This window comes from Erpetoichthys calabaricus, chromosome 7, assembly GCF_900747795.2.
Source record: "Erpetoichthys calabaricus chromosome 7, fErpCal1.3, whole genome shotgun sequence".
Taxonomy (NCBI): Eukaryota; Metazoa; Chordata; class Cladistia; order Polypteriformes; family Polypteridae; genus Erpetoichthys; species Erpetoichthys calabaricus.
The window spans coordinates 148,759,070-148,784,448 of NC_041400.2; the positions used below are offsets into that span (position 1 = coordinate 148,759,070).

A 25,379-nucleotide genomic window follows, 5' to 3' on the forward strand; every position below is an offset into this window, starting at 1 on the left:
ACATTAGGCTAGGGCCTGTTTGTTTAGCAATTGTAATAGGACAAGTAACAAAAGTTGATTGCCACAAGTGAAAAGATGTAATAACTCCTACATTTACAATCAATAAAGCAATTACTTTATATTCTTGGCTATTTAAGTGTATCGCACCACAGTTTTTTTATTATTCACAAAACAGATGGGTCTTCAGTTGCTTCTTGAATACATTGAGAGAATCGGTAGTATGGATGAAGATGGGCAGCCCGTTCCACCAACTAAGAACCACACACAAAAAGAGTCTGGATTAAGACTTGATGCCACATAAAGGTGGCATCGCCAGACTCTGTTGTCTTGCAGGCCTGAGTAGGTGAGAAGGAGCATACCACTTCAGTAGTGTCTCCATATACTCTGGTGTTAACCCATTGACTACTCTGTAGGCAAGTATCAGGGATTTGAACTTGATGCTTACTACTACAGGGAGCCAATGTAGCAACCTGAAAAGAGGAGTAACGTGCCCATCTCAGCTGGATAAATCCAAGATGGGCCTCTGCATTTTGGGTCATCTGCAGTATCTTGATAGCACGTGCGGGTACTCCTGCCATAGTTGCAGTAGTCCAGACATGACAAGACCAAAGAATGGACCAGAAGTTGTGCTGCATATTGTGTCAGAAAAAGTCTGATCTTCAGATGTTGTATACCATGAACCTGCATGAATGAGAAACAGTAGAAATCTGGTCAGAAAAAAGATAGATTATTAGATTATGCAATGGATTACAAATTGTAAATGTGTTGTGATATTTGCTTATATTGTATCAGTTTTATCTATAGATACTGTGTAAATGAGGTTCAATTTTTTTATGTCTTATGTTCAAGAAAAAAAAATCATGGGGTGTGCTTACTTTTTAGTGTGGCTGTAGCTTAGAAAGAGATCCATTGTGCTTATTATCCCATAGAGACTACATCTGTACTTGGATGTACATGAATTCAGTTTTGTGTTTTCCTGGTTATGAAGGTTGTAAATGCTTAAACCAAAACTTTTTTTTTTTGGCATTCTATGAATTTACCTTTGTAATTATACTGTAATATATAGAGGTGGCTTTCAAAATACTACAACACAAAAACAGTTTTAATTTGAAATTGTGAAAATTAAGAAGTCAGTGTTAAGCAGTAAGATTTCCTCTAAATCGCAAAATTGTTTCTTACAAATGCTTTCCACAGGAAAGATTTAGGCTAATATTGTCAATAATGTTGTAAAGTTTAGGTTTCAAAGCAGAAATTTCCTTTGAATTTTTGAATTGGTTGACATTTTTTTTTTTTATCTTTTTTTATTACTGCAAATTAATTGTTTAATCTTGAATATGCATCTGAATTATCTTGTTCTGTTTTTATGTATTTTGTTAAATTAAATTACCATCTTTGTAACTTCTTTTGTTGACTATTCACAATTTCTGCATTTCTCTTCTTGATATACTTTGCTCGAATCCATACCCCATCTAACTGGTCATGAAATGTTAAAATTAAAGAACTCTTCTACTTACTGGGAAGGAAAAGCTGACATGGAGACTCTTCAGAGGATTTATGGAATTTCCTTCCCAGATTCTAAAATGTTGAAGGAATGGGAGAAACTCCAAGAGGAGGCAAAAAACAGAGACCACCGCAAACTGGGCAAAGTAAGTACAACATACAGAAGTGTAAAAAGTGTGAATTATAATAATGGTATTAAAGGTGTTGTATAATCTGTGTTTTTGCTGATTTCTTCTTGGGATTAAAAATATGATATTCAAAGTCTTAAATTACAACTGCCTTGATTGTCAACAACTTTTCTTATTCTACAAATGGAAACGGGTATGCGGTCAAATTAAGCAGCCTTTACAATGTTAAGCTCTATGACTTACTCTGTAGCCATTCTGGGCAAGAGGAGGGTTTGTGAAACTACAGTATACTATCACAAAAGGTATACATAATCTCAGTATTTATTTTAAGTCAGTTAGTTTAACTATGATTTGTAAATATATTATGATTAACATAGATAGATAGATAGATAGATAGATAGACAGATAGATACTTTATTAATCCCGATGGGAAATTCACATTCTTCAGCAGCAGCATACTGATACAATAAATAATATTAAATTAAAGAATGATAATAATACAGGTGAAAAAAAACAGACAATAACTATGTATAATGTTAAATATTAACGTTTACCCCCCCTGGTGGAATTAAAGAGTCGCATAGTTTGGGGGAGGAACGATCTCCTCAATCTGTCTGTGGAGCAGGACAGTGACAGCAGTCTGTCGCTGAAGCTGCTCTTCTGTCTGGAGATGACATTATTTAGTGGATGCAGTGGATTCTCCATAATTGATAGGAGCCTGCTGAGCGCCCTTCGCTCTGCCACAGATGTTAAACTGTCCAGCTCCATGCCAACAATAGAGCCTGCCTTCCTCACCAGTTTGTCCAGGCGTGAGGCGTCTTTCCTCTTAATGCTGCCTCCCCAGCACACCACTGCGTAGAAGAGGGCGCTCGCCACAACTGTTTGATAGAACATCTGCAGCATCTTATTGCAGATGTTGAAGGAAGCCAGCCTTCTAAGGAAGTATAACCGGCTTTGTCCTTTCTTGCACAGCGCATCAGTATTGGCAGTCCAGTCTAATTTATCATCCAGCTGCACTCCCAGATATTTATAGGTCTGCACCATCTGCACACAGTCACCTTTGATGATCACTGGGTCTATGAGGGGTCTGGGCCTCCTAAAATCCACCACCAGCTCCTTGGTTTTGCTGGTGTTCAGGTGTAGGTGGTTTGAGTCGCACCATTTAACAAAGTCATTGATTAGGTCCCTATACTCCTCCTCCAGCCCATTCCTGATACAGCCCACGATAGCAGTGTCATCAGCGAACTTTTGCACATGGCAGGACTCCGAGTTGTATTGGAAGTCCGATGTATATAGGCTGAACAGGACCGGAGAAAGTACAGTCCCTTGTGGCGCTCCTGTGTTGCTGACCACAATATCAGACGTGCAGTTCCCAAGACGCACATACTGAGGTCTGTCTTTAAAATAGTCCACGATCCATGCCACTAGGTATGAATCTAATCCCATCTCTGTCAGCTTGTCCCTAAGGAGCAGAGGTTGGATTGTGTTGAAGGCGCTAGAGAAGTCTAGAAACATAATTCTTACAGCACCACTGCCTCTGTCCAAGTGAGAGAGGGATCGGTGTAGCATATAGATGATGGCATCTTCCGCTCCCACCTTCTCCTGATATGCAAACTGCAGAGGGTCAAGGGCGTGTTGAACCTGTGGCCTAAGGTGGTGAAGCAGCAGCCTCTCCATGGTCTTCATCACATGTGATGTCAGAGCAACAGGCCGAAAGTCATTCAGCTCACTAGGACGTGATACCTTTGGGACTGGGGTGATACAAGATGTTTTCCAAAGCCTCGGGACTCTCCCCTGTTCCAGGCTCAGGTTGAAGATGCGCTGTAGAGGACCCCCCAGCTCCGATGCACAGACCTTCAGCAGTCGTGGCGATACTCCATCTGGACCCGCTGCTTTGCTGGCACGAAGTCTCCTCAGCTCTCTGCTCACTTGCGCTGTTGTTATTATGGGTGGGGATGTTTTTTCTATGCTGGTATCAGCAGAAGGATGTGTGGAGGGTGCAGTACTCCGAGGTGAGAGTGAGAGTGGGTTAGGGTGGTCAAACCTGTTAAAAAAGTTGTTCATTTGGTTTGCTCTCTTCACGTCTCTCTCAATGGTGGTACCCCGCTTCGAGCTGCAGCCAGTGATGATCTTCATCCCATCCCACACTTCCTTCATGCTGTTATTCTGCAACTTCTGCTCCAGCTTTCTCCTGTACTGCTCCTTCGCCGCCCTGAGTTGGACTCGGAGTTCCTTCTGCACGCGCTTGAGCTCATGCTGATCACCGTCTTTAAAAGCCCTTTTCTTCTGATTCAAAAGGCCCTTGATGTCACTTGTAATCCATGGCTTGTTGTTAGCATAGCAGCGTACTGTTCTTACTGGAACTACAATGTCCATACAGAAGTTGATGTAGTCAGTAGTGCAGTCAACAACTTCCTCAATGTTCTCATTATGAGATCCCTGCAGGATATCCCAGTCTGTAGTTCCAAAAAGTTCTCTCAGAGTATTCTCAGCCTCCAGGGTCCACTTCCTGAATGATCGTGTGGTTACAGGTAGGACTCTAACTTTTGGTTTATAGTGAGGCTGAAGCTGAACCAGGTTATGATCTCCTTTCCCAAGCGCAGGCAGTGGGGTGGCGCTGTATGCATCTTTAACGTTTGCATACAGTAAATCAATAGTCTTATTTCCCCGGGTGTTACAGTCCACATACTGGGAGAATGCAGGCAATGTTTTGTCCAGCGTCACATGGTTAAAGTCTCCAGCGATTAGCACAAGCGCCTCAGGGTGCTGCGTTTGTAACTTAGCAACAGCGGAATGGATGATGTCACTCGCTGACTCCACGTCTGCCCGAGGAGGAATGTATACAATAACAACAATGACATGTCCAAACTCTCTGGGCAAATAGTAGGGACGTAAACTTACGGCCAACAGTTCGATATCCCTGCAGCAAGTGGAGATTTTGACGTTAACATGTCCAGAGTGACACCACCGTGTATTAACATAGAGAGCGAGTCCTCCTCCTTTGTGCTTACCACAGGTACTTGCATCTCTGTCTGCTCTAACTGTGCTAAACCTGGATAGCTCCACGTTGGCATCTGGGATGGTGTTATTTAGCCACGTTTCGCAGAAACACAACAAACTGCATTCTCTGTAACATGTACTCCCCATTAGCATGTTGTCTATTATGTGATTAATTTAACTGACTTAATCCTGGGCCTTGTGAGTTTTTTGGATGAACCTCCTGACCCTAGCTGTGGTTTCTAGCTTGTAAGTACAAGTGTTTTTGCATTCTGTAATGCGAGTTACATCTTATTGAAAATATATTTAAAAAAGTGCAGCAAACATCATTTCACAGTAAATATTTAATGTCTTTATATAGAGTTAAGTGAAAGGGTAAGTTCAGTAATAAATACTTGCCTATTGTATAACTTTTGTTGATTTATTTTCTTTCAGGAACAAGAACTATATTTCTTCCATGAGCTAAGCCCAGGAAGCTGCTTCTTTTTGCCAAAAGGAGCCTATATTTACAACACCTTAATTGAATTCATCAGAGTAAGTTAAATTTTACTCTTTTGTTGTTTATTGAATATGAAATTTTGTGCATTAGTAGAGTTTTAGTGTTTTCATAGAAGACATTTCTTCCCTGCAGCAGTAATTTTGATTGTGAACATTGCAACTTTTATGATTTTACATTAAACTTGAGACAAGCAACATAGTTAGGTTGTGCATGTTATGTACAGTTAAGTTTTGTTTAGACACAGTTAACAGCTGTTCCACCTCATAGTTCTAACATCATGGCTTCAGATCCTGCACACAAGTCATTGTTACATGTAAAGTTTGCTTGAGTTTTCCTTTCACATTACCAAAGGCTTGATCTTTGGGTTGATTGGTGATTTCAGACTTAATGGGTTTTGTGTGTGTGTCAGTGGTTGCTGCAGTGGACTAGTGTTCAGTCCAGGGTTATTTGAGGTTTTGCATTTAGTGCTCCTAGGATAGACTCCAGCTCAAAAGAATTCTTATGTGGGGTAAGTGGCTTTGAGAATATTATATTTTTGCTTTTCATTAGTGTTCCCAACAGTTCCTATTATTAAAGTGTTTTCTAATCTGAACGTATTTTGCTGTCAGTTAGTAAAAAACTTTTAGGTACTTCATATATATTGCAGAAGTGAAGTATATTTTGCCTAATGTTTCTACTTTTTCCTAGTTTAAAAATCAGACTGAAGCATCACTGTTCTATATGATATTGATAAGCATTTCATTTTATTATAATCTAATTTTTTGTAACCTCATTAATCTTGAATTTGCATTACTTAAAAGTGTATTAATTAATTTATAAAAACCAGCAAATGTGAAACCGTATCTAGTATGCAATATAAAACAGACAGAATTCATCTGAAAGGCATATAAAACAATAGCCGAATAACTAGGGCCCAACCAATAATAAATATCTGGCCCAGGTATATATTGGCTGATATTTGGTTTCAGCCAGAGTATCAGTATCGACATAATCTCCTCCAATATTATAATGCAGAAACTCTTCAAAGTGAAACACATTTTATTAAATTACTTTGCAAGTATTCACATTCTTAGTTTTTAAACCATCTCCTCTTGACTGACAAGCACAATGACAATAATGAATTGACAGTAAGGGTAATTTTCACAGAAGATGCCAAAAATCATTAGTTTGCTTATTTGTTGCCTTAAGTTCACAGGTTTCCTGTTAAAATGTCATATTCCATGGTTTTCGAGTTTTTCCATTGTCTTCAGTCTGCCAAAGTATGGCCACTGTACAGCCTGTTCCAAGTGAGCAAGTGATAATTAAGATTGTAATTGTTTCAACGGTCAGACTTTTATCCATTTAAAAAACGCCTTCCCAAGTTGCTTTGCTCGCTGTGAATTTAGTAATTGTCAAACAAAAGGAGATTTCCTTCTTATATATCAGACAGTACCTTTACATATGCTTACAAAACAGAGATGCTTTTACATATTGAAATGGAATGGGGGAAAAAATTGTCTGTTTTTAAGTTACACCCTTCTCATATTACATATTACTTCCTGAACCTTTATAGGCTGTAAGGAAAGTTCTGGCACAAATTTTGTGACTCTTGTAGGACCTGAGGTTGGTAAAGTTCATACAGGTAGAATGATGCAAACCAAAGAAAGAAAGCTCGGACTGTTTAGTCAGGAAACCTAGTAAATGTTTAGAGTTGTCTTTCTTGGTGAGAAAATAATTATGAATGAATGTTGGATTTAGCGATTTTATGTTTACCAGCAGTGAGGTAACTGAATGGTTAGCGATGCTGTATCAGATATCCAGCATCTGGGACTCGAATCCCACACCAGTTGTGGGCTTTGTAAAGTTGGCAGATTCTTCCCTGTTGTCTTATAATTCATTCTGGCTAATTTGGTGCTTCTCTCATGTCCTTAAAGACCACAGGTTGTGGTAAATACAGATTCCATCTGATCGCAAATATAAATGTGTGTAAAAGAGTGAAGCCTTTGATGACTGGCGCTCAGCCCAAGGATATTTTCCACCTTGTGTTCATTGCTGCAAGGATAAGTTTTGCTCCCTGTGATTCTAAATCAGATAAAGCAGTTCTGACAATGTATGTGTGTTATTTACTTTTACCTGCCATTCATTCTAATTAAGTGATATTATTCTAAATTAAAACTGAGATTTCAAATGATTTCAGGAGGTGATTTTGTACTTTCTTTGCATCTTTTAGCAACTTTAATTAAAAAAGACAGTCATGTTCTACTGCAATTAGCCACATATATTTATGAATAAGCATTGTTTTTTACTTTACTTTTTTTACTTGTTTTAATAAAAGTACTGTTTTTGCTGAAACCCATAATTTTTATTTTTCCCCAATCACTGTGTTTTTCAGTGTTCAAACTGTCACTGAGTTCTGAAATTTTTTTAAAAAGCTATGTCTGATGCATTCTCAGGAGTTCTACAATTTTTCACTAGATATCTGTCAATCTTTCAGACTCTCTGCTTCCTTCAGTACAATCACCGCTGAACTAGAAATATTGGAATTTTTGGATTGTGTAGTGTGTAAACAAATGGTATATCCTCTTTTCAGAAAGAGGAAGACAGAAAGAGATGGTGAGAGTTAAAGTGGGTTAAGCAAATATATTGATAAGGTTCAAGTGAAAGTGCATGCCAGTTTTCAGTGTTCTAAAACTGTAAAATTACATTTTTGTTTGCAGTGGGTTTTATTAGTAGCTGTTATTTAACCTGTTAAATGTTAAATTAAAACAATTCATGTGAAAACATAATATAATTAATATCTTTCCTTTCAGCACCAGCAGTATCAGTACAATATGTGTTATCCATCTTTGCTGCCCACACATCAATATCATTTGTTAGATGGATAGAACTTTTTGTCCCCAGAGGGAAATTTGGCTTTTTACAGAAGCTCTTTAAATTAATAAATATGTACTGTATACAAACACTATGGTCTGTGATATGGCCAACAAATAACTTGTTATCCAGGACACCATAGGCTCATCCACCTAGATATTTCTGAACTTACCCCTTAACAGAGATGGTTGGATGGTACTGAAGGCACTGGAGAAATCAAAAAACATTGTTATCAGTTAAAAAAATTCATATCTGTTGGGCACTATGACTAACTCTTGGTAATTAATAATTGCATGAAACAGGAGTTTGGTATTTATCACTAGAATTATAGTATTTCCATATAGCAAGTGTTCTCAGACTTGAAGATAAAATTTTAAAAAGTAAATCTTAGGTTGATCTTAAATATTATCTTGCAACAATGCTCTGTCAGTGCTACAAGCAGAAATTATGAAGGTATTAAGAACAAAAGAGCACATTTTTAAATTTGGTTTCATCACAATTGATACTATGCTATGAAGATAAGCTCTAGCTTTCTAAAACACTGACATTGAATGTTTCAGTAAATGGATGAATGGACTCTTAGTGGTTTAATACTTAACTTGCCGTAGTCATTTATGAAAGCATTAAGTGGCAAAGCTGTTGTGGCAGAAAATATTATTTATTGAGAAGCTACCATTAATACGTTGGGCCCAAGTATAATCTAGATTCAGAAGAAATCTGGATGCCTGACTAAAAATGTAGACTCTACAAATGGTATTGCATGAAGAACCTGACAGACACAGCTGAAGGTAATGCCTTGGCCAAAAGCATGCTGATAAATAAGCACAAAAAGGAAAACTTTTTTTTTTTTTTTTTTTACTAAATACTTTACCAGATTTTTTAGAAAGACTCACAGATGCCATTTTAAATATACTTGTATGCCAGAAAGGCAGTCTTTCACAGTGTTAACTCTGATTTTCTATAATGATACTTATATTAGTAATCACCTAGCACACTGTTTACTTATCCTGGTACTGAAGATCCACTTTTGCTTCAGGCTTTCATGTTTTGTAATTTAATTGAATCTCCTGCACCTAACTGCGTTTGTTTAATCAGACTATAATATGCATATGCAGTATGCATTATTTACTTTGTGGTCTCCTTAGCATTGATTACTACTGGGAAAAATAAGTCAAAAACATTAATTTTTTTTTCTTTCAACAAGAGGTGTAAATGTAACAAACATGTACATATCAAAATGACAACATAAATGCAGTGGAAAAGGTATGTCTGTTGTTCACTGTTGTAATGATATATATAGATTTAGTACACTTCTTTTGTGTTTTATGTTTTGAGACAGTCACCAATGCACCGCCTAATGTTGTATTTCAAACAGTAGAAGTGTTGTTTGCACATGAAAGGGTAGAATTTCAGTGCTTGGAACTGCATGATCAATGCTTGTACTATTGTAGGTTGCAACAGCACACACAAGCATTGACATTTGCCACATTGTGAACAGTGCTTAGAGGGGTAATGTCTTGCTTGCACTTGTACTAGATCGCAATTATTTTGCCTTTTCGTCACACAGCTACTGTTGCACCACACTGAACAGAACAGAATTCACCAGCCATATTACGGCGGTTTGGTCGTGCAGCTGTGTATCATGCATCACTTTCCATTTCCATGTCAACGTCCCATGACCAATTTACATTATCATCACTAACATTGGGATTGAACAATGGTTCAGTTTCAATTGTTCTAAAACTACCTCTATGGCTTTTTATTTGTCATCCATGACAAAATGATTCATGGATGAAATATATAGCTCAGCATATAAATAAGTAATTATCATATGCAATTTTAGGTCTGTCTTTACCCAAAATAAATGAAAGCAAACTGTAAAAATACTTTAAAAAAAATATCTAGATTAAACAGCTAGATTTACTTGATGTATATATCGAAAACTAATGAAATTGACCCGTTTTAATATTTGTAATCCTTTTTGGTAATTGATAGTTGTTGGTGTTTTTTCACAAAAAAAACCTGTCTTTACTTTGTTTTTGTAGAGTGAATATAGGAAAAGAGGTTTTCAAGAAGTGGTGACCCCAAATGTGTATAATAGCAAATTATGGCAGACATCTGGGCATTGGGAACATTACAGTGAAAATATGTTTTCTTTTGAAGTGGAAAAAGAAATCTTTGCTCTGAAGCCAATGAACTGTCCTGGCCACTGGTATGTTGTTTTATGGATGTTATTCTATAATAAGCATATTTTGGGGAGATGAAAACTAAAGTACCAGTTCAGGGTGTAAAGCATCAGAATTCTTTTTTATATTCTGTAAAATGTGTATGCAACTGGGTCAAATCTGTGCCAAAGTTTCCCATTTGTTGCTTATCCCATGTCCATAGTGATGATTTATTTAGAGGTTTACAGCTCATTTATAGTTTAAGTCACAAATTTTTAAAATATGTGTAATATTATGTTTTAATTAAAAATAAGCATGTGTTACTTCACTCTGTTTTCTTACGTAGACAGATCTAAATTAACCAAATTCTTGGTATTCATTAACCTCAGGTTAAATATGTTGGTAATTTTGTTTTATTTTTCATTCAGTTTGATGTTTGACCATCGACCTCGTTCATGGAGAGAGCTCCCTTTGCGCATGGCAGACTTTGGGGTGCTTCACCGCAATGAGCTCTCGGGGGCTTTAACTGGACTAACCCGTGTCCGCCGCTTTCAGCAGGATGATGCACACATTTTTTGTGCTATGGATCAGGTATAGAAAGTAATAAAATTTGGCTGTATTGAAAATTCATGTAGAATTAATCTTTTTACATAGATTAGTTTAAAATCTAACCATTGAGTACAACATCATTTGTATCTGCATATTGTGGTGGTCTGGAGTAGCATTGTTCACTGCTATGATAACTGGCTATACATGGACCACCTGCTTTCTCCTTTTTCCCGGGTGCAGCAGTGTGTTTTTTCCTCAATACAGCATTTAAGCCCCTGGGACACTTCACCTAAGAGATATGTGCATCTCTAACACCAGACTTGCTTCTCCATTCCAAATAGTGCCCTTTGTAACTATATCCGCAAAGAAAAAAAAGTTTCTTGAGGAATGTGAAGAGACAGATATCACCATGTGACACCTATGAATATTGGTTACTTAACATTGTAATTATCTTTGGTGCACTAAAATTTGTAATAAACATTACCACATTTAAAATGTAATGTATAATGTTTAAATGGTTATTGCAACTGGTTTAGAGTCCCATCTAGTGGTTGAAAACAGTAATTAAGTCTGTTTTATTTTATAATGGGAAAGTTGTTTGTATAATGAAAATTATTAATTTGTTCATGATTTTTTTATTTTTTTATACAAGATTGAAGATGAAATTAAGGGTTGCCTGGATTTTCTGCGCACTGTCTATGATATATTTGATTTCTCTTTCAAACTTAACCTGTCTACTCGCCCTGAAAAATTCCTTGGTGATATAGAAGTATGGAACCAGGCTGAGAAGGTGGGATTGCAAACATTTTCTAAAAGTTTGGAAACGTAAACATTTAAATACTATTATATGCTTTCAATGTTCAATTTGAAGAGCAAAAAATGTGTCTGAATACATTGTATAATCTCAAGTACAAAGCTATAGTTGCCTAGATTAAGATGTCTTTGATCAGGAGTGTGTAATAATAATTTTTGTTTAAACAAAAATGTTTTTACATTGCTGGTACTATTTTTTCATATTAATATATTGCCTTCATAGCAACTGGAGAACAGCTTGAATGAGTTTGGAGAAAAGTGGGTGCTTAACCCAGGAGATGGAGCATTTTATGGACCCAAGGTTAGCATCATGTTTTGTGGAGATAAATACATACATTTCTAAATGTTTCTATTAAAATTAAGTTTGATTAAAAATTATTCGTTCTGGAATGGACTGGCATCCGTTTTCGGGTTGACCCCAGTTGTACCTTTACCCTAATGCTTCTAAGATTGGCTTATATATTAGGTTTATTTTTCTTTTGGTCAATTAAAAGAAACAATAGTACAGAACCTCTAACTTGATTTAGAAGGCAGCATTTAATGATACATGCAAACAACAAACTTCTTGTAAATTTTGGCAGAATGCAATGAAAAATTAGTCATGTTGGAATCATTCATTAATAAATAAAGTGCTTATTACCCTGTTAATGCACTGTGCACTGGAGTTTGGAGCAGAAAATGTGTGTTATAATTGTATGAGTGTTAGCTCCTTGGTTATTTTAATCATTTGTGGAAATAAAACATCCTCCTTTGGTCTGTGTGAATATTGTCTGGGTATTGTGCTGTCCCCCAGCATCCTAAAAACATAAGAGTGAACTGGTTCCCTGTTTAAAGTTGGTTTCTACTTTCTGCCAGGTTAGCCTTTCTTAGATTAAGCATGTTTGGAAATGTAGTATTTTTTTCTATTTGTAAATTGGCAAATTTTATATTTTAGAAATTAAGATATACCTTTTTGCACAGATTGATATTCAAATAAAGGATGCCATAGGAAGATACCACCAGTGTGCAACAATTCAGTTGGATTTCCAGCTTCCAATCAGATTTAATCTTGCCTATGTAAGGTAGGATTGTGCTTTTGAGAGCCTTTTAACTGTTATATTTTGACTGATTGTTTAAAGGACATCATACAAGTAGGTCAAATATTAATTTTCAACCCATGTTTTTCCTGTTTAAATGGTTTACATTACACTTTTTTCAGCTCTTAGCAAAAAAACAAATTCATCTTTTTTCTCATTTGTGGGTGTATTTCTATAGTTGGAAAATTATCAGTTTTTTATTAGGGAGAATACAGTAAGTGACATGCTTTTGGCCTCTCAGTGGGTGTTCAGTGTACATTGTACCATCAAGGTTATGTACATTTGCCAATAGACCATAGTTCTCTTCTGTAAACTACAAATAGATGATTGTGTAGAAATTAAATTAGCTAAATAATTGATAGGTACTTTGATAACTGCATTCATTATGCAGGGGTTGATAGATCATACCAGGCCTGGATTTGTTGTTTACTAATGGTGTGTAAAGAAAAAATAAATAAAATTCCATGAAAATGTAATGTTTAATTCAGGTTCCACTCCATTAAACTTTCTACTGAGATACAGTATATATTATAATACATACTTTACCTGCAAGCACATATGTATTACACAACACAAAGCTTTTAATGTTCACATTAGTTTTTTATTAATTGCTTCTTGTAGAATGGGCAGGTTTAGTTTTTGAGAGGGTAAGGAGATAACTTTTGGGGAACTGATTGTTGATGGGCTAGCTGGGCATAGGCAGCCTTGTTGGTCATTTATGATTATGTTCCTGTTTCTCGGGGTAGAGGCTGCATTGACTGGGATCTTCTGAGCTGCCTTCCTTTCCATTTTCTTCAGTCCACCTTAGAATTTAGCTTTTATTCTTTCTGTGGTCATGGCTTAAGTAATAGCTTCTTGGAATATTAAGGGGCTCAGAGTAAATAAGCATGTAATTATCCTCAATTATTTGTGGCATAGGAGAACCAACATTGTGTTTCTACAGAAATCCAGGTTATTGGCCAGATATGTGCCCTTATGTATTGGATAATTTTAGAAAGCATGTAGTTGTTGTTCTGATCCAGTGAAAACTGCACAATAAAAACTGCAGTCCAAAATACTTGGCACCAACGTAGATGAAACCAGTAGATTATGTTAACACACTGTCAGAATAAGATGGTGGATAATTGGCTCTCTAGTATTTATTTAACAATAAATTATCCAATCATCCATTCCTTTATTCAAACCTAGCCAAATCTTAAATTTGAGAGGATATAATATTACTGTGATTTATTGATGCAAATGCCTTTATGGTACCAGTGTTGGATAAAATGGCTGCACCCCTTTTCCATCTTATTTCTGTTGCTCTGCTCACTATGCACATTTGCCCCAATTAGGTCATTTAAAGATCCTACATACATGTGGTTGGCTGCAAATGGTTCTACTCATTCGACTATAATAGTAACTCGGCTCAGGTGTGCAGGCAGAGAATTCACAAACTTGAGTGAGACACATCTTTGGAATTTATTTAAACCCTCCCATAAACCTATTCTGATTTCTTACTGAATTTAATATGATTTCCTTATTGAAAATAATGCTTGTGTAATTTAGGTCTACTTTTTGGTCTGCAGTCTATAGCAATTTATCTTCTACAGTATTCTTTCATTTTAACATTCCTTTCTACCTTGTGTTTTCCTCTTCTTGGACTCTCTTCTTCTTTGGGAACAATTGCTGCAAAATTAATCCTATCCTCTCAAGGGAAACCCTCTGATTCTCTTTCTTTACTTTTTTAGAAATCTTTTCTTTACCCTAATGTCATTTGAACTATCCGCAGTTCATCTGGCACCAATATAGACATGCAACAGGCTGTGGTACACTGTAGACAGCATTGCATTTCTAATCTAGATTCCTAACTTCCTACTCTTATTATACTATTTCTTTGCTCTGAGGCTTCATGTGTCTAGCACACGTCTTTCTGTTTTGCATGAACACTAAGACTTTTGATCCATCAGGGACCATCTTCTACAAGACAGTCTGAGTGAAATGGCGCTGTTTTTTTCATATTTGCAATCGTTGATATATAGTGGTGTTTCCTGTTTAAATTCAATAAAAATGAATTTACAAAAAAAAAAAAATACAGCTCAAGCTGTCACAGCCAAGCAACTCTGTATTATTGCATACATCTGCTTTTCTTGGAGTAGTAGGTAGTACTGCCAATAATCACAACAAAATTTAAATTTGTACATTTTTTATTTGCCATCATTTGTATTGCTTTCAATGTTTATCAAATCAATTTGCTTACTGATTTATTTTATTGCTTTTTTCCTATAAGCCCTGATGGAAATGACAAAACAAGACCCGTCATAATTCACCGTGCGATCCTTGGCTCTGTTGAGAGAATGATTGCCATTCTAACTGAAAATTATGGAGGCAAATGGTAAGAATAGTCATCACTGAAATTTTAATGCTTTGAAAAAACTTGTGTGTCTGTATGTACTATCCCCTCCACAATTATTTGCACACCTGGTAAAGATTAGTAAATATGGTTATTAAAAAAAAAAAAAAGAGTACATTTCGGTGAATTATTGTAATCTCAAGCTAAAAAATGAGAGAGAACCAACCTTTAACTGAAGTAAATTTATTCTTTGAAAAAATAATTCCTCATCAACGAATAACTATTTTTAGCAAAAACCACTTGGACCACGATTTTTGGCACCCCTGCATTTAACATTTGTACAACGTACCTTTGCAAGTAAAATTGCACTGAGTCTTCTGATGTATCTTCTCAGGTTGGAGAATATAGAGCAGTGAATCTGAGACCATTCCTCTTTAAAGAATTACTCCAGATCATCCAAGGTCTTGGGTCCTTTCTTGTGCACTCTCCTCTTCAGCTCACCCCACAGATTTTCAATGGGGTTAAGTTCTGTAGGCTGAACAGGCCATGGCAGAAGATTGATTTTGTGTTCCTTTAATGATTTTTGTGTTAATTGGGACATGTTTTGGATCATTGTCCTCCTGCAAGATTCAACTTCAAACTGGTTTTAGTTACTTGAAAGAGGCAGCCTGATTTAAATTTAAAATCTCCCAGTATTTCATGGAATTAATTGTACCCTAACAACCATGCTACACAGTGGGGATCAGGTTCTTTTTTGGCATAGCCACCCATTTTATGCTAAATCAATCTTGAGTTTTTGTTGCCAAAAACTCAATTTTCATTTTGTCTGACCATAGAACAGGTCTCCAATCAAAGTTTCAATAACCTTTCCTAAGTCCAGTTACTGACATTTGTGGTCCTTTTTTTTTTTTTTTTTTCTTATCTGGCATGTCTTCCAAATTTGTTGCCATGGAGGTGGCATTTGATGATATTTTTGGACACTTGGTGACCCTAAGATACTACTATATTTTATTTCTCCAACAGTTATTTGGATTTTGTAACCTCTTTTATAATCATGATAACTGTGTGTGGGGGCAAAATAAACTTGGGTTATTTTCCAGGCATGTTGGTAACAGTTCTAGTTGATTTGAACTTTTTAATCATTGCTGTCTTTAGATGTGAGTCTTTTCTGGCGAGTAGTAATTTTTTATAGCCATTCCCTGACTTATGAAGGTCAACCTTTAACTGGTCCTTTCCCATGTTTATGAATGAATAACACACTTTGGCCTCGTTTTTTATACCCGAAATTATGTATCACTACTTGAAAGTTTCCACACACACTGATTCTTTTTTTAAACAACCCTATTTACTTGTATTTGGGATGGGACCATATTTATGTATTGGTATTGTTAATGGTATGGGATAAATAAAACTTATAAGAGTTTGTCTGAAATTATGCCTGTCATTCCACATGTAATGGTTCTTTGGAATTGGGGACCATTTACTTTTCAAACATCCCTCGTTCCTATTCAATCCACTTCTTGCAAACAGAAACCTTTACAAAGATGTGCAGCGTTGAATTTTTCAACATTATTTTCTAGGCCTTTTTTATGTAAGTGTTTGTGTATATACTCCCAATTTCTATCCATTTCTGGATAACTGATGCATTTAGCAGAAATAAAAAAGTGAAAAGGAAGTCATGATATCTGAGGCTAGATTTAAAGCTGTTTCGCTAAATGTAAATGATTGTCATGAAAGGACAACTTTGCTGTTTCAGAAGTAACAAACTTAAGTAAATCGAGTTGAGCAGCACTACAGACTGACACAAAGAATAGCTTAAAAATGGCAGTATATCTAGAAAACATAGTATTATGCTTTTGAAACAAAGTAATAAAATTAACTTTGTAAAGCTGCAAAGAAAATTTCCAGTAGTTTGTTAAAGAAGCACTTCCAGATAGCTGTAGCGAAGAGGTTAACTTATAACCTTTATTTAAATGGTGCACATGGCTTTAGAACAATTGTATCTAGCTTGAACCTTAATGAATTTATTTCAGATCTTAAAATTAGTATGAAGAATAACATCAGAAGATGTACCATGTTTGTTTTTTTTTTTTTTTTTTTTTTTTTTTATACAAGGCAAATGGTGTGGGAGGGATTTTTATCGTGTTTGTTTTTTAAGTTAATAGAAGAGTTCTATATCTGATCTTGTATCTGAAAAGAGGTCGGTATACCTGAACCAGGTTAACTGAAATAGGATATATAAAAATGTTAAATCTAGGACTTGCTTTTCCTTAGGCCCCTTTGGCTTTCACCACGTCAGGTGATGGTGATTCCTGTTGGTCCCACATGTGAAGAGTATGCACAAAAGGTACAGTACCTTTTTAAATGCCTGCAAAAACAAGGTTCTGAAAAGTATTATTGTATTCCTTTGTTATTTTAGTCACTTATTTATATTTTGTGTAAATTGTTTATGCTAAATACAAGCTGCATAAAATAAACCAAACAATAAAATAAACCAGTGTTTCTTATGCTCATCGACACTGTTTTTGCTAGTTTTGTCAAACAAGAAGCCACTTCTTCAGAGGAAGACTGGTAAACTTACATAAAGAAATGCAATATTAAGAGTATTAGAAGTACCTATATTTATTTATAAAAGCACATCATATATTTTTTCAAAGCAAGATTGATTTTTTTTTTACATTTCTATTAGGGATGCACCGATATGGGAATTTTGGGCCGATGCCGATATCCGATAATGTCTATGTACTTATCTGCCGATGCCGATGCCGATATACATATTTATAAGATACAGAGAAAAATGAGACTTGATCTGTCTGGACAAGAATTACAGACAAAGTGAACATTTATTTGTATAACAATTTTGCACACCACATTCAATCATTAAAAACAAATGATATCTGCCACATTTAGCTGGCTACCTGTTGGTTATATGGGTAACAGTTCTACAGGTTTTTGCTTTAAATAACTTTTCTCTTTCTTTTTGATGGAACAAATACAACAAATTCAACAATAATCGCAAAAATGAAAACTGAAAAAACATGGTAAAATGTACAATTACAATAAAATAAGCAATACAACTTAAGAATAACAACTTTTGCAGATTATTTACAATCATTAAAATGGCTTCTGCTCAATCACATTTGACTGGCTATCTGATCCTTTGTTTTACAGTCTGCAGTATTAAATAGTTTACCATGTAACATTTTTTCTTTCTTTTTTGATGGAATAAATCTAACCAATCTATAATTTTAAAAATCAGAAAAGCGTACAACAGTAAAGAAATAAGTAACTTTTTTTTTCTGGAGGCTTATCATTCTTTTCTATTTTTTAAGCATGATGGGGAGGTTTTTCTTAACGAACAAGAGCATCTCTTCCTTGCCACAAGAAATTCTGTTTCTCTTTTCGTTGATCACATTAGAAGCCAAACTGAATAATCTCTCGCTATCCACGCTAGTACATGGGGCTGACAGGAACTTGCGTGCTACTTTGGCAATGGTAGGAAACCGACTCCAGTTGTTGTTCCAATATTTCAGTGGATTTTCATTCCTCGGGATTGGTGCTTCAGAAAGAAATCCCTGCACCTGCCAAGTAGCATGCATACATATACAATATTATATTCTGTGTCATCTTTCATATCTAAAAGATAGATCTGCATTTTGGCTTTTACCAGGGCTGTCAGATTAAGATTAGAATCCTTACAATAAAAAAAAGTATATGGCATTTGAATTGAATGCATGTCTGTATTGTATTTGCTGTTTTTTGAAACATTTTATTATTAATATTTTTGCTTTTCACTGTAGATCAGGGGTGTCCACACTTTTTCGGCTTGCGAGCTACTTTTAAAATGACCAGATCGAAATGATCTACCTACATTAAAAATTATATATATATATATATATATATATATATATATATATATATATATATATACTGAGTATACATTATACATAAAATATATGTTGTCATACCTTGCATAACTGAATAACCCTTATGGCACAATAACAATTCAATACATTTATGGTCACTACAGTACTTGGATTTAATAATCTTCATATGGGAAAAGGCTGACTCGCATAAATAAGTAGAGCTGAATAATGCAGTCAAGGAGGCAGCACATTTCCTCATTTTTGGGAACATTTTCTCTGTGAGTAAGTTCCAAAACTGTCCATGAGCCTCAGACTTCAGCTGAATGTGAAAAATGACGGCTGTCCAATTAACGGCGATTTTAGTTCCCTCTCCTTTCTGCCTTTCCACATTTTCCTTGTTTGGAATAGCAATGATAGATTGACATATCAGACAAACGCACTTCGATTGTGACATTGTGAGTAAAAAATCCTCTTCCAATTCCACATCCAGCCCATACCCTGCCCAAACAAATTTTTTTTTTTTAAATCCCTTCTTTAGTCGATATAAATTGGAAGGCTAACTAGATCAACAGCCGGAGTTTTGCAGTAGCTCGCGCGTTTGATCGTGAGTGCGGGATGACTAGTGTGTTAGAAGAAAAGAGATCTCAGACTGGCCGCCCTGTATGTCAATCAAGTGGCAGATGCCATAGGGAGGATATATGATAGACTAACGTTTAAAAAACATTTTTTTTTGAATGCAACACGATCGACGCATTGGGCATGATCATGATCTGCTTACAAGTTGCTCATTATTGCTTAAGAGACTCAGTTGAAAACAGTGTCTTCCATGAATGTGATTGGCTGTCCCACAAAAAGCAACGCAAAGAGAAGTAAGACACAAACCGCACTGGCACTTTCTAAAGACAACGTTCAAAAGAAAAACAAACAAAATTGTCAGTGATTGCTCAAACAAAGTAAATGCAGTCATTTTTTTTCTTTTTTTCCTAGAGGCCAGAGGACCTTATATCCCTTTGTCTATTTTTTACAGTAAATAAACTGAAGCATTGTGACCCTTTAAGTGTTTTACAAATGAAACAAGTGTATTAAATGTTACACAAAATACTTGAAAGACCTCAACAAAGTATTATAATCAATTATTAGCAGACAGCATTTTTCAAAGTAACAAAAAAATGTAAAACAAGTTTGTTTATTTATGAAACTATTTAGTTAACACGCACCGAACAACAATATGAAGCAAAGAAGCATAGGCTATAGTTGGCTCAATCGCTTGATGAAAACTAGCAATCTTTAAAATGGTTGTGTTTAACACAGAAGATGCCGACCGTTTAACTAATGACTAATAACAATATGGGTTAACAATTTAGAAATATGCATAGACTGATCCTAAAAACTTACGTGCAAAAACAGATCCGTAAAATCCCACAAAAGTGTCCAGCACGTCTTAAGTAACATGAAGCCAAAGTTAGTGCGAGGTAAAACCAACAACCGCTCTTTTTACATTCGATTGCCGTTTTTCTTTCTTGCCTTCCAAGATTTTGTATACATTCGAATTATGTTAGAATAGTGATATTATATCCGACAGCCCATGTTATTTACTTAAAACAATGTTGTAAAGATCTCCACAGAGCTTTTTTTTTTAACTCACCTCTGTTGTCATCTGGCTGTTTTCCCGAGGCATCCATGTGTTCTCTTCAAGAATTTCGTTGTACATTTCGAAGAGCGTGCAAGCCACTTCGTCATTTCTCTTGGCCCTTTTCTTTTGTGGACCATCTATCTGTGATTCAGTCGTCTGCATTTCGTTCGATGCAAGTTCCACCTGAGCTTGCAACATTTTGAATGCCAGTGATTTTACATCTGCATCGAAATAGCGGTCTTTGTATCTCGGGTCTACAATAGTGGCAACACAGTACATGGATTCTTTGTAAATCTCAATGAAACGATTGTTTACAGCCTCCAAGAGAGCGCTTTTACTGGTTTTGACTCCGAAGTCAGTATGAGCACTTTTAGTCAACAGTCGTTTTAAGGCATTAATTGAGGGAATAACGTTAGAAGCCAAGGCTTATGACTGGCAAATTTCTTTTGTCAGTTGTTCAAATGGAGCAAGGAGTGTGATTATGTTCTCGATCAAACCCCACTGATTAGGCGTTAGAGTTGCAGGTAACTCAAAATCGGAGGCATAAGCCCCAAGGGCTCTTTTCAGCTCCAGCAAGCTTTGCAGCATATAGAATGTGCTGCTCCATCTAGTCGAAACATCTTGCTGAAGCATTTTCGGCTGCATACCAAGTTCAGTTTGTATAGTTTTGAGACGCGAGTTGGCTAATTGTGAATGCTTAAAGTGACCGACTATTTTTCTGCCGATCGCTATTGTATCAGAGACACTGCGCTGGGATAGTACGCCATCGTTCACGGCAAGCTGTAAAGTATGAGCCATACATGGCAAACTTGGGATCCCGCATTCCTCCATAGCCTTTGCAATGTTGCGTGCATTGTCTCGTAATACTACATGAACATTCTCTTTGGGTATTTTCCATGTTTCAAACATTCTTTTAAAAGCTACAGAGAGTGCAGCACCCGTGTGTGATCCGGAGCATTCTTGGGCGTGCAAGATTGCTTTCTGCAATTCAAACTTGCGGTCGATCCACTGAGCAGTTAAACTAAGCATACTAATAGCACTCATATCAGATGTCCATATATCAGTGGTAAAGCTTATGGCTGTGACATCTTCAGCAAGGAGTGTGTGCACATGACTTTCCACAATTTTATGCAACTCTGGAAGCGCTATGTCCGAAAAATAACGGCGACTGGGTATCTGGTAACGGGGCTCGAGATACTCAAGCAGCCTTCGAAATTCTGTATCTTCGACAACAGAAAATGGCTGATCGTCCAGAGCAATAAATTCCATCACCTTTGCAGTAATTGTTTTAGCTTTAGGGTTGTCTTTATCAAATTTCTTTGATTTTTCAAGTAACTGATCAACACGTTGATTAACGGCAGTTTTTGATTTTGTGCGCGGTGGCGCAGGATTCTCCTCTTTTGCTCTGAGGAATTCTGTATATTTGTCAGGATGGCGTGTCTTCAAGTGTGTAATTAAGTTGGTGGTATTGAAATTTCGCACTTTGGCCCTTCACGCAAAACATTAGTCAAACAAGTGTTGCAAATGGCATATTTTATGTCACTCTCACTCACTTTGAAAAACTTCCACACCGCAGACATTTTCGCACAGTAGCCCAGCGTCTCCTAAACGTCCGGCACATCCGGAACACAGTGAATGCGTCATCAATATCGGTTTGAATTATCGGTCCAATTTAGTCATCGGTCCGATGCCGATAAAATTATTTTAACCCATTATCTGCCGATACAAATATAAATCCGATATTATCGTGCATCCCTAATTTCTATAAATATGCAAGGAAATAAATGTAGTTTGGTAAAAATTATAAATTTTCTTTTGTGTTACCCCATATAGTTTGTAGTTTTCATAGAAAACAGACACAATAGTGTTACTTGTATTTTATGAACTACACATCAAGTCATCCAATCGTATTCTCCCATCTTGCAAAATGTATATAGTTTTTGCAAATAAATTGTTAAATAAATAACTCCAGGAAAATGAAAGTCCACAGACAGGAAGCTCATTCACATGGCATTAAGACAGAACTCTTGACCAATGAATGAAGAGGAGAGGCGAGTCTACAATTCAAAAGTGAGATCCTGTGTATAGGTGATTCCTGTTTGTGAACAACTTTCATTTTCTGAAGTTAATTTATTTAATATCTTAGCAAAAAATACATATTTTGCTCATTGTGAGTATACAAGTGAGTAACCAGACATGTGAATTATGCAATACGAGTAATGTGAGATTTTTTTTCATGGATGTTTTTGTGTTGTCTGTTGTTCTGTCATAAATGCCTGTTCCCCATAAAAGCATTGTATTGCATTAGGGGTAAAAAACTTGTGGGGGAAAAAAACATTTTTGGATAGAGTATTCCTTTAATGAATTCTAGAATATAAAATTAAATCTTTTGACAGTTGGATTTTTTTCAGTTGTTAAGGATGATGTTCTAAAGCAATTCCTCTGAGCCGTTTTGTCTTTGATTTCAGATTAATTAAAGCAATACTGATAGCAGAAACTGGCAAAATAACAATTATCAATAACAGTTTAGAGGAATGTTCAAGGATTTTTGGATTCTATCAGTGTGGAGGATGAAATCATATAACCTGTTGTTCATTACATTGGTTAACAATAAATGGAAATGTTATATTCAAGTAAATGCAAAACATTAAGGAAAAACCATAATGAATACATTTTGTTATACACAAAAAGCCAAAAGTGTAAGATTATCACCTGATGTGTGATTTAAAACCATTTGCTCTGGTTTTTGTTATTAGGTACGTCAAGAATTCCATTGTGGTGGTCTTATGTCTGAAGTTGATCTGGATCCGAGCAGCACTCTAAACAAAAAAATTCGAAATGCCCAGTTAGCACAATATAACTTCATTTTAGGTAAGCAAATATATTCTTTTCTACAAAGTATCAGTGTTTTTAATAAGCCAACTACCTTCAAAGAGTATTTCTTCTTCAGATGCACATGGCTATAGAATCTAAAGCACAGGTCATTAATTTACAGTGCATATTATTTTTATAAGTAGCATTTTTTTAACAGTTTTTGTTGCTATGTAATATTAAGCAAATTACCATAAACATGACTGTATTTTCTGCTGTTTCACTTGGATCTAATTTTTAAAATGGAATACTTATTGTGTAGTGTATGTTACAGTAATGTTCTTCAGTTAGGTAAAACAAGTGTGAATATCAGAATGAGTATTTTCTGTATTTCTTTTATAGTTATTTTAATAGCACTGTTGCAAAGCTTAACACATTAACAGTTCAATTCGTTCATTTTTTTTTTTGGGTGGAAATTAATTTAATTTATCTTGGCAGTCTCCAAAGTAAATTATGCAATACTTGATTGTGGTACATAACTCGCTTGCTTTTTTTACATGTAAATTTAGTACTGGGTGAGTGGGAGAGTCCTTGTAAGGTGACCTCTTATCTTTATAGTAGGGCTGTCAACCAATAATTGATACTAAAATGCTTAATATTTAAAATATTAGAATGCACACCAATCTGTTTAAAATTCTGCTATGAGGTATGTGTAGTCCTTTAACTTGCTGTTTTCTCAGTAAATTATAACATTTTTATACACAAACAAAATGGGTTGAACACACTATTCATTTCGCCTGATAAAAGTTTCATCGTAATTAATCATGAAGAGAGGCATCTTCTGATATTACATATTATCTTCTTAAAACCACATTGTTCCTCTTTTCATGTGTACATGGACTAGAAAAAATGCATCTGCAGCAGCTGAGCAGTTTCAGCTGAGGTTTCATACTCCTCCACATTCTCTTTGATTTGCATTAGTTTGCTAATTTTAGATCAGCCTTCAAGTATTCCTGTCCACTACAGTTTGAGAATCAGTTCTAGTTTGTAGAGTTCCAGAGTCATTAATTTTAATATGCCAATGCCTACGGTCATTGTTTGTTCTCATAAAGTTACAACAAAAATAATTTTGATATAGAAATCTCTCTAGCACCACTAACATTTGTGGTATGGTACATCTTGAATTGTTGAAAGAATGCATTTCCTTATGCAGGTGACAATTAAATTACATGTACATTTCTACAAATGGAGCAGCAGAAATGTCACATACTACGATTCCTATTCCTATATATACTTCCAAAAAAAATCCTGATACAAGTCCTTAGCATACTGATGCTATATGGTGGTGTTACTAAAAAATAATGCAGTACTATATTGACCCCCACAGTAGTACAGTAATCCCTCACTACTTCGCGGTTCACTTTTCGCGGATTCACGACTTCGCGGGTTTTTAAATACAAGTGATTGCCCGCCTATCACGGAAATTATGTTCCAGACCCATCAGCAACAGGAGAAAATCCGCGATATAGAAAGACCATATAAATAAACATTTTTATAGTTTAAGCCTTAAAATACCCATCCCACATGCTTTAAACACATGTAAACTTATAAAACACACTTTGTTAACACATATGATATGTGGATGTCGGGCTAAGGATATGAGTAACATCTCACTATTATAAAACATTTTAACTTCACGCAAGACAAGACAGTGAGACAGGAAAATACAAGGCTTTAAAATTATTGACACGCAGAGCGACAAGCAGCACAAAGCCAGCACAAAGTCCACTTCTCCTTAGCGTTCATTGAGCTCCCCACCCCCTTGACAATGCGAAGTGGCAGGAGCCTACTGCGCCTCCGGGGAGGTGGGGTTTGAGCAAACGTGCGTTCAGCCCTCACACACCTCCACTCCTCCCCCTCCTTCTGAACACGCAGAGCGACAAGCAGGCATTTTGGCAGAAGCAGCACAAAGTCCATTTCTGCTCAGCGTGAGTTCAGCTGCCCCCCTTCACAAAGCGAGTGCAGACACATCGACGTCTGATCGCTGCGTGCAGTGTGCAGTGTTGGTCTGCAGTGTTTAAGAATGCAGAAAGTGTTTAAGAGCATAGGAAGTGTTTATAAGAGCGTGTGAAAGGTTAACAAGAGAGTGAGAAAGGTTTA

The 25,379-nt window shown here is 36.0% G+C and overlaps 1 protein-coding gene across 1 annotated transcript in view; it reads left to right on the forward strand.

Annotated features, from left to right (window-relative positions):
• Positions 1 to 25,379, forward strand: part of tars1 (threonyl-tRNA synthetase 1) — a 57,279-nt gene that overhangs the window by 29,037 nt on the left and 2,863 nt on the right. Inside the window, exons 9-18 of the mRNA XM_028805542.2 lie at positions 1,500 to 1,646; positions 5,061 to 5,159; positions 10,020 to 10,186; positions 10,568 to 10,730; positions 11,341 to 11,478; positions 11,725 to 11,802; positions 12,462 to 12,562; positions 14,847 to 14,951; positions 17,184 to 17,256; positions 23,165 to 23,279. Coding sequence (XP_028661375.1) covers positions 1,500 to 1,646; positions 5,061 to 5,159; positions 10,020 to 10,186; positions 10,568 to 10,730; positions 11,341 to 11,478; positions 11,725 to 11,802; positions 12,462 to 12,562; positions 14,847 to 14,951; positions 17,184 to 17,256; positions 23,165 to 23,279 — 1,186 coding nt within the window. The remainder of the gene's footprint in view (positions 1 to 1,499; positions 1,647 to 5,060; positions 5,160 to 10,019; positions 10,187 to 10,567; positions 10,731 to 11,340; positions 11,479 to 11,724; positions 11,803 to 12,461; positions 12,563 to 14,846; positions 14,952 to 17,183; positions 17,257 to 23,164; positions 23,280 to 25,379) is intronic.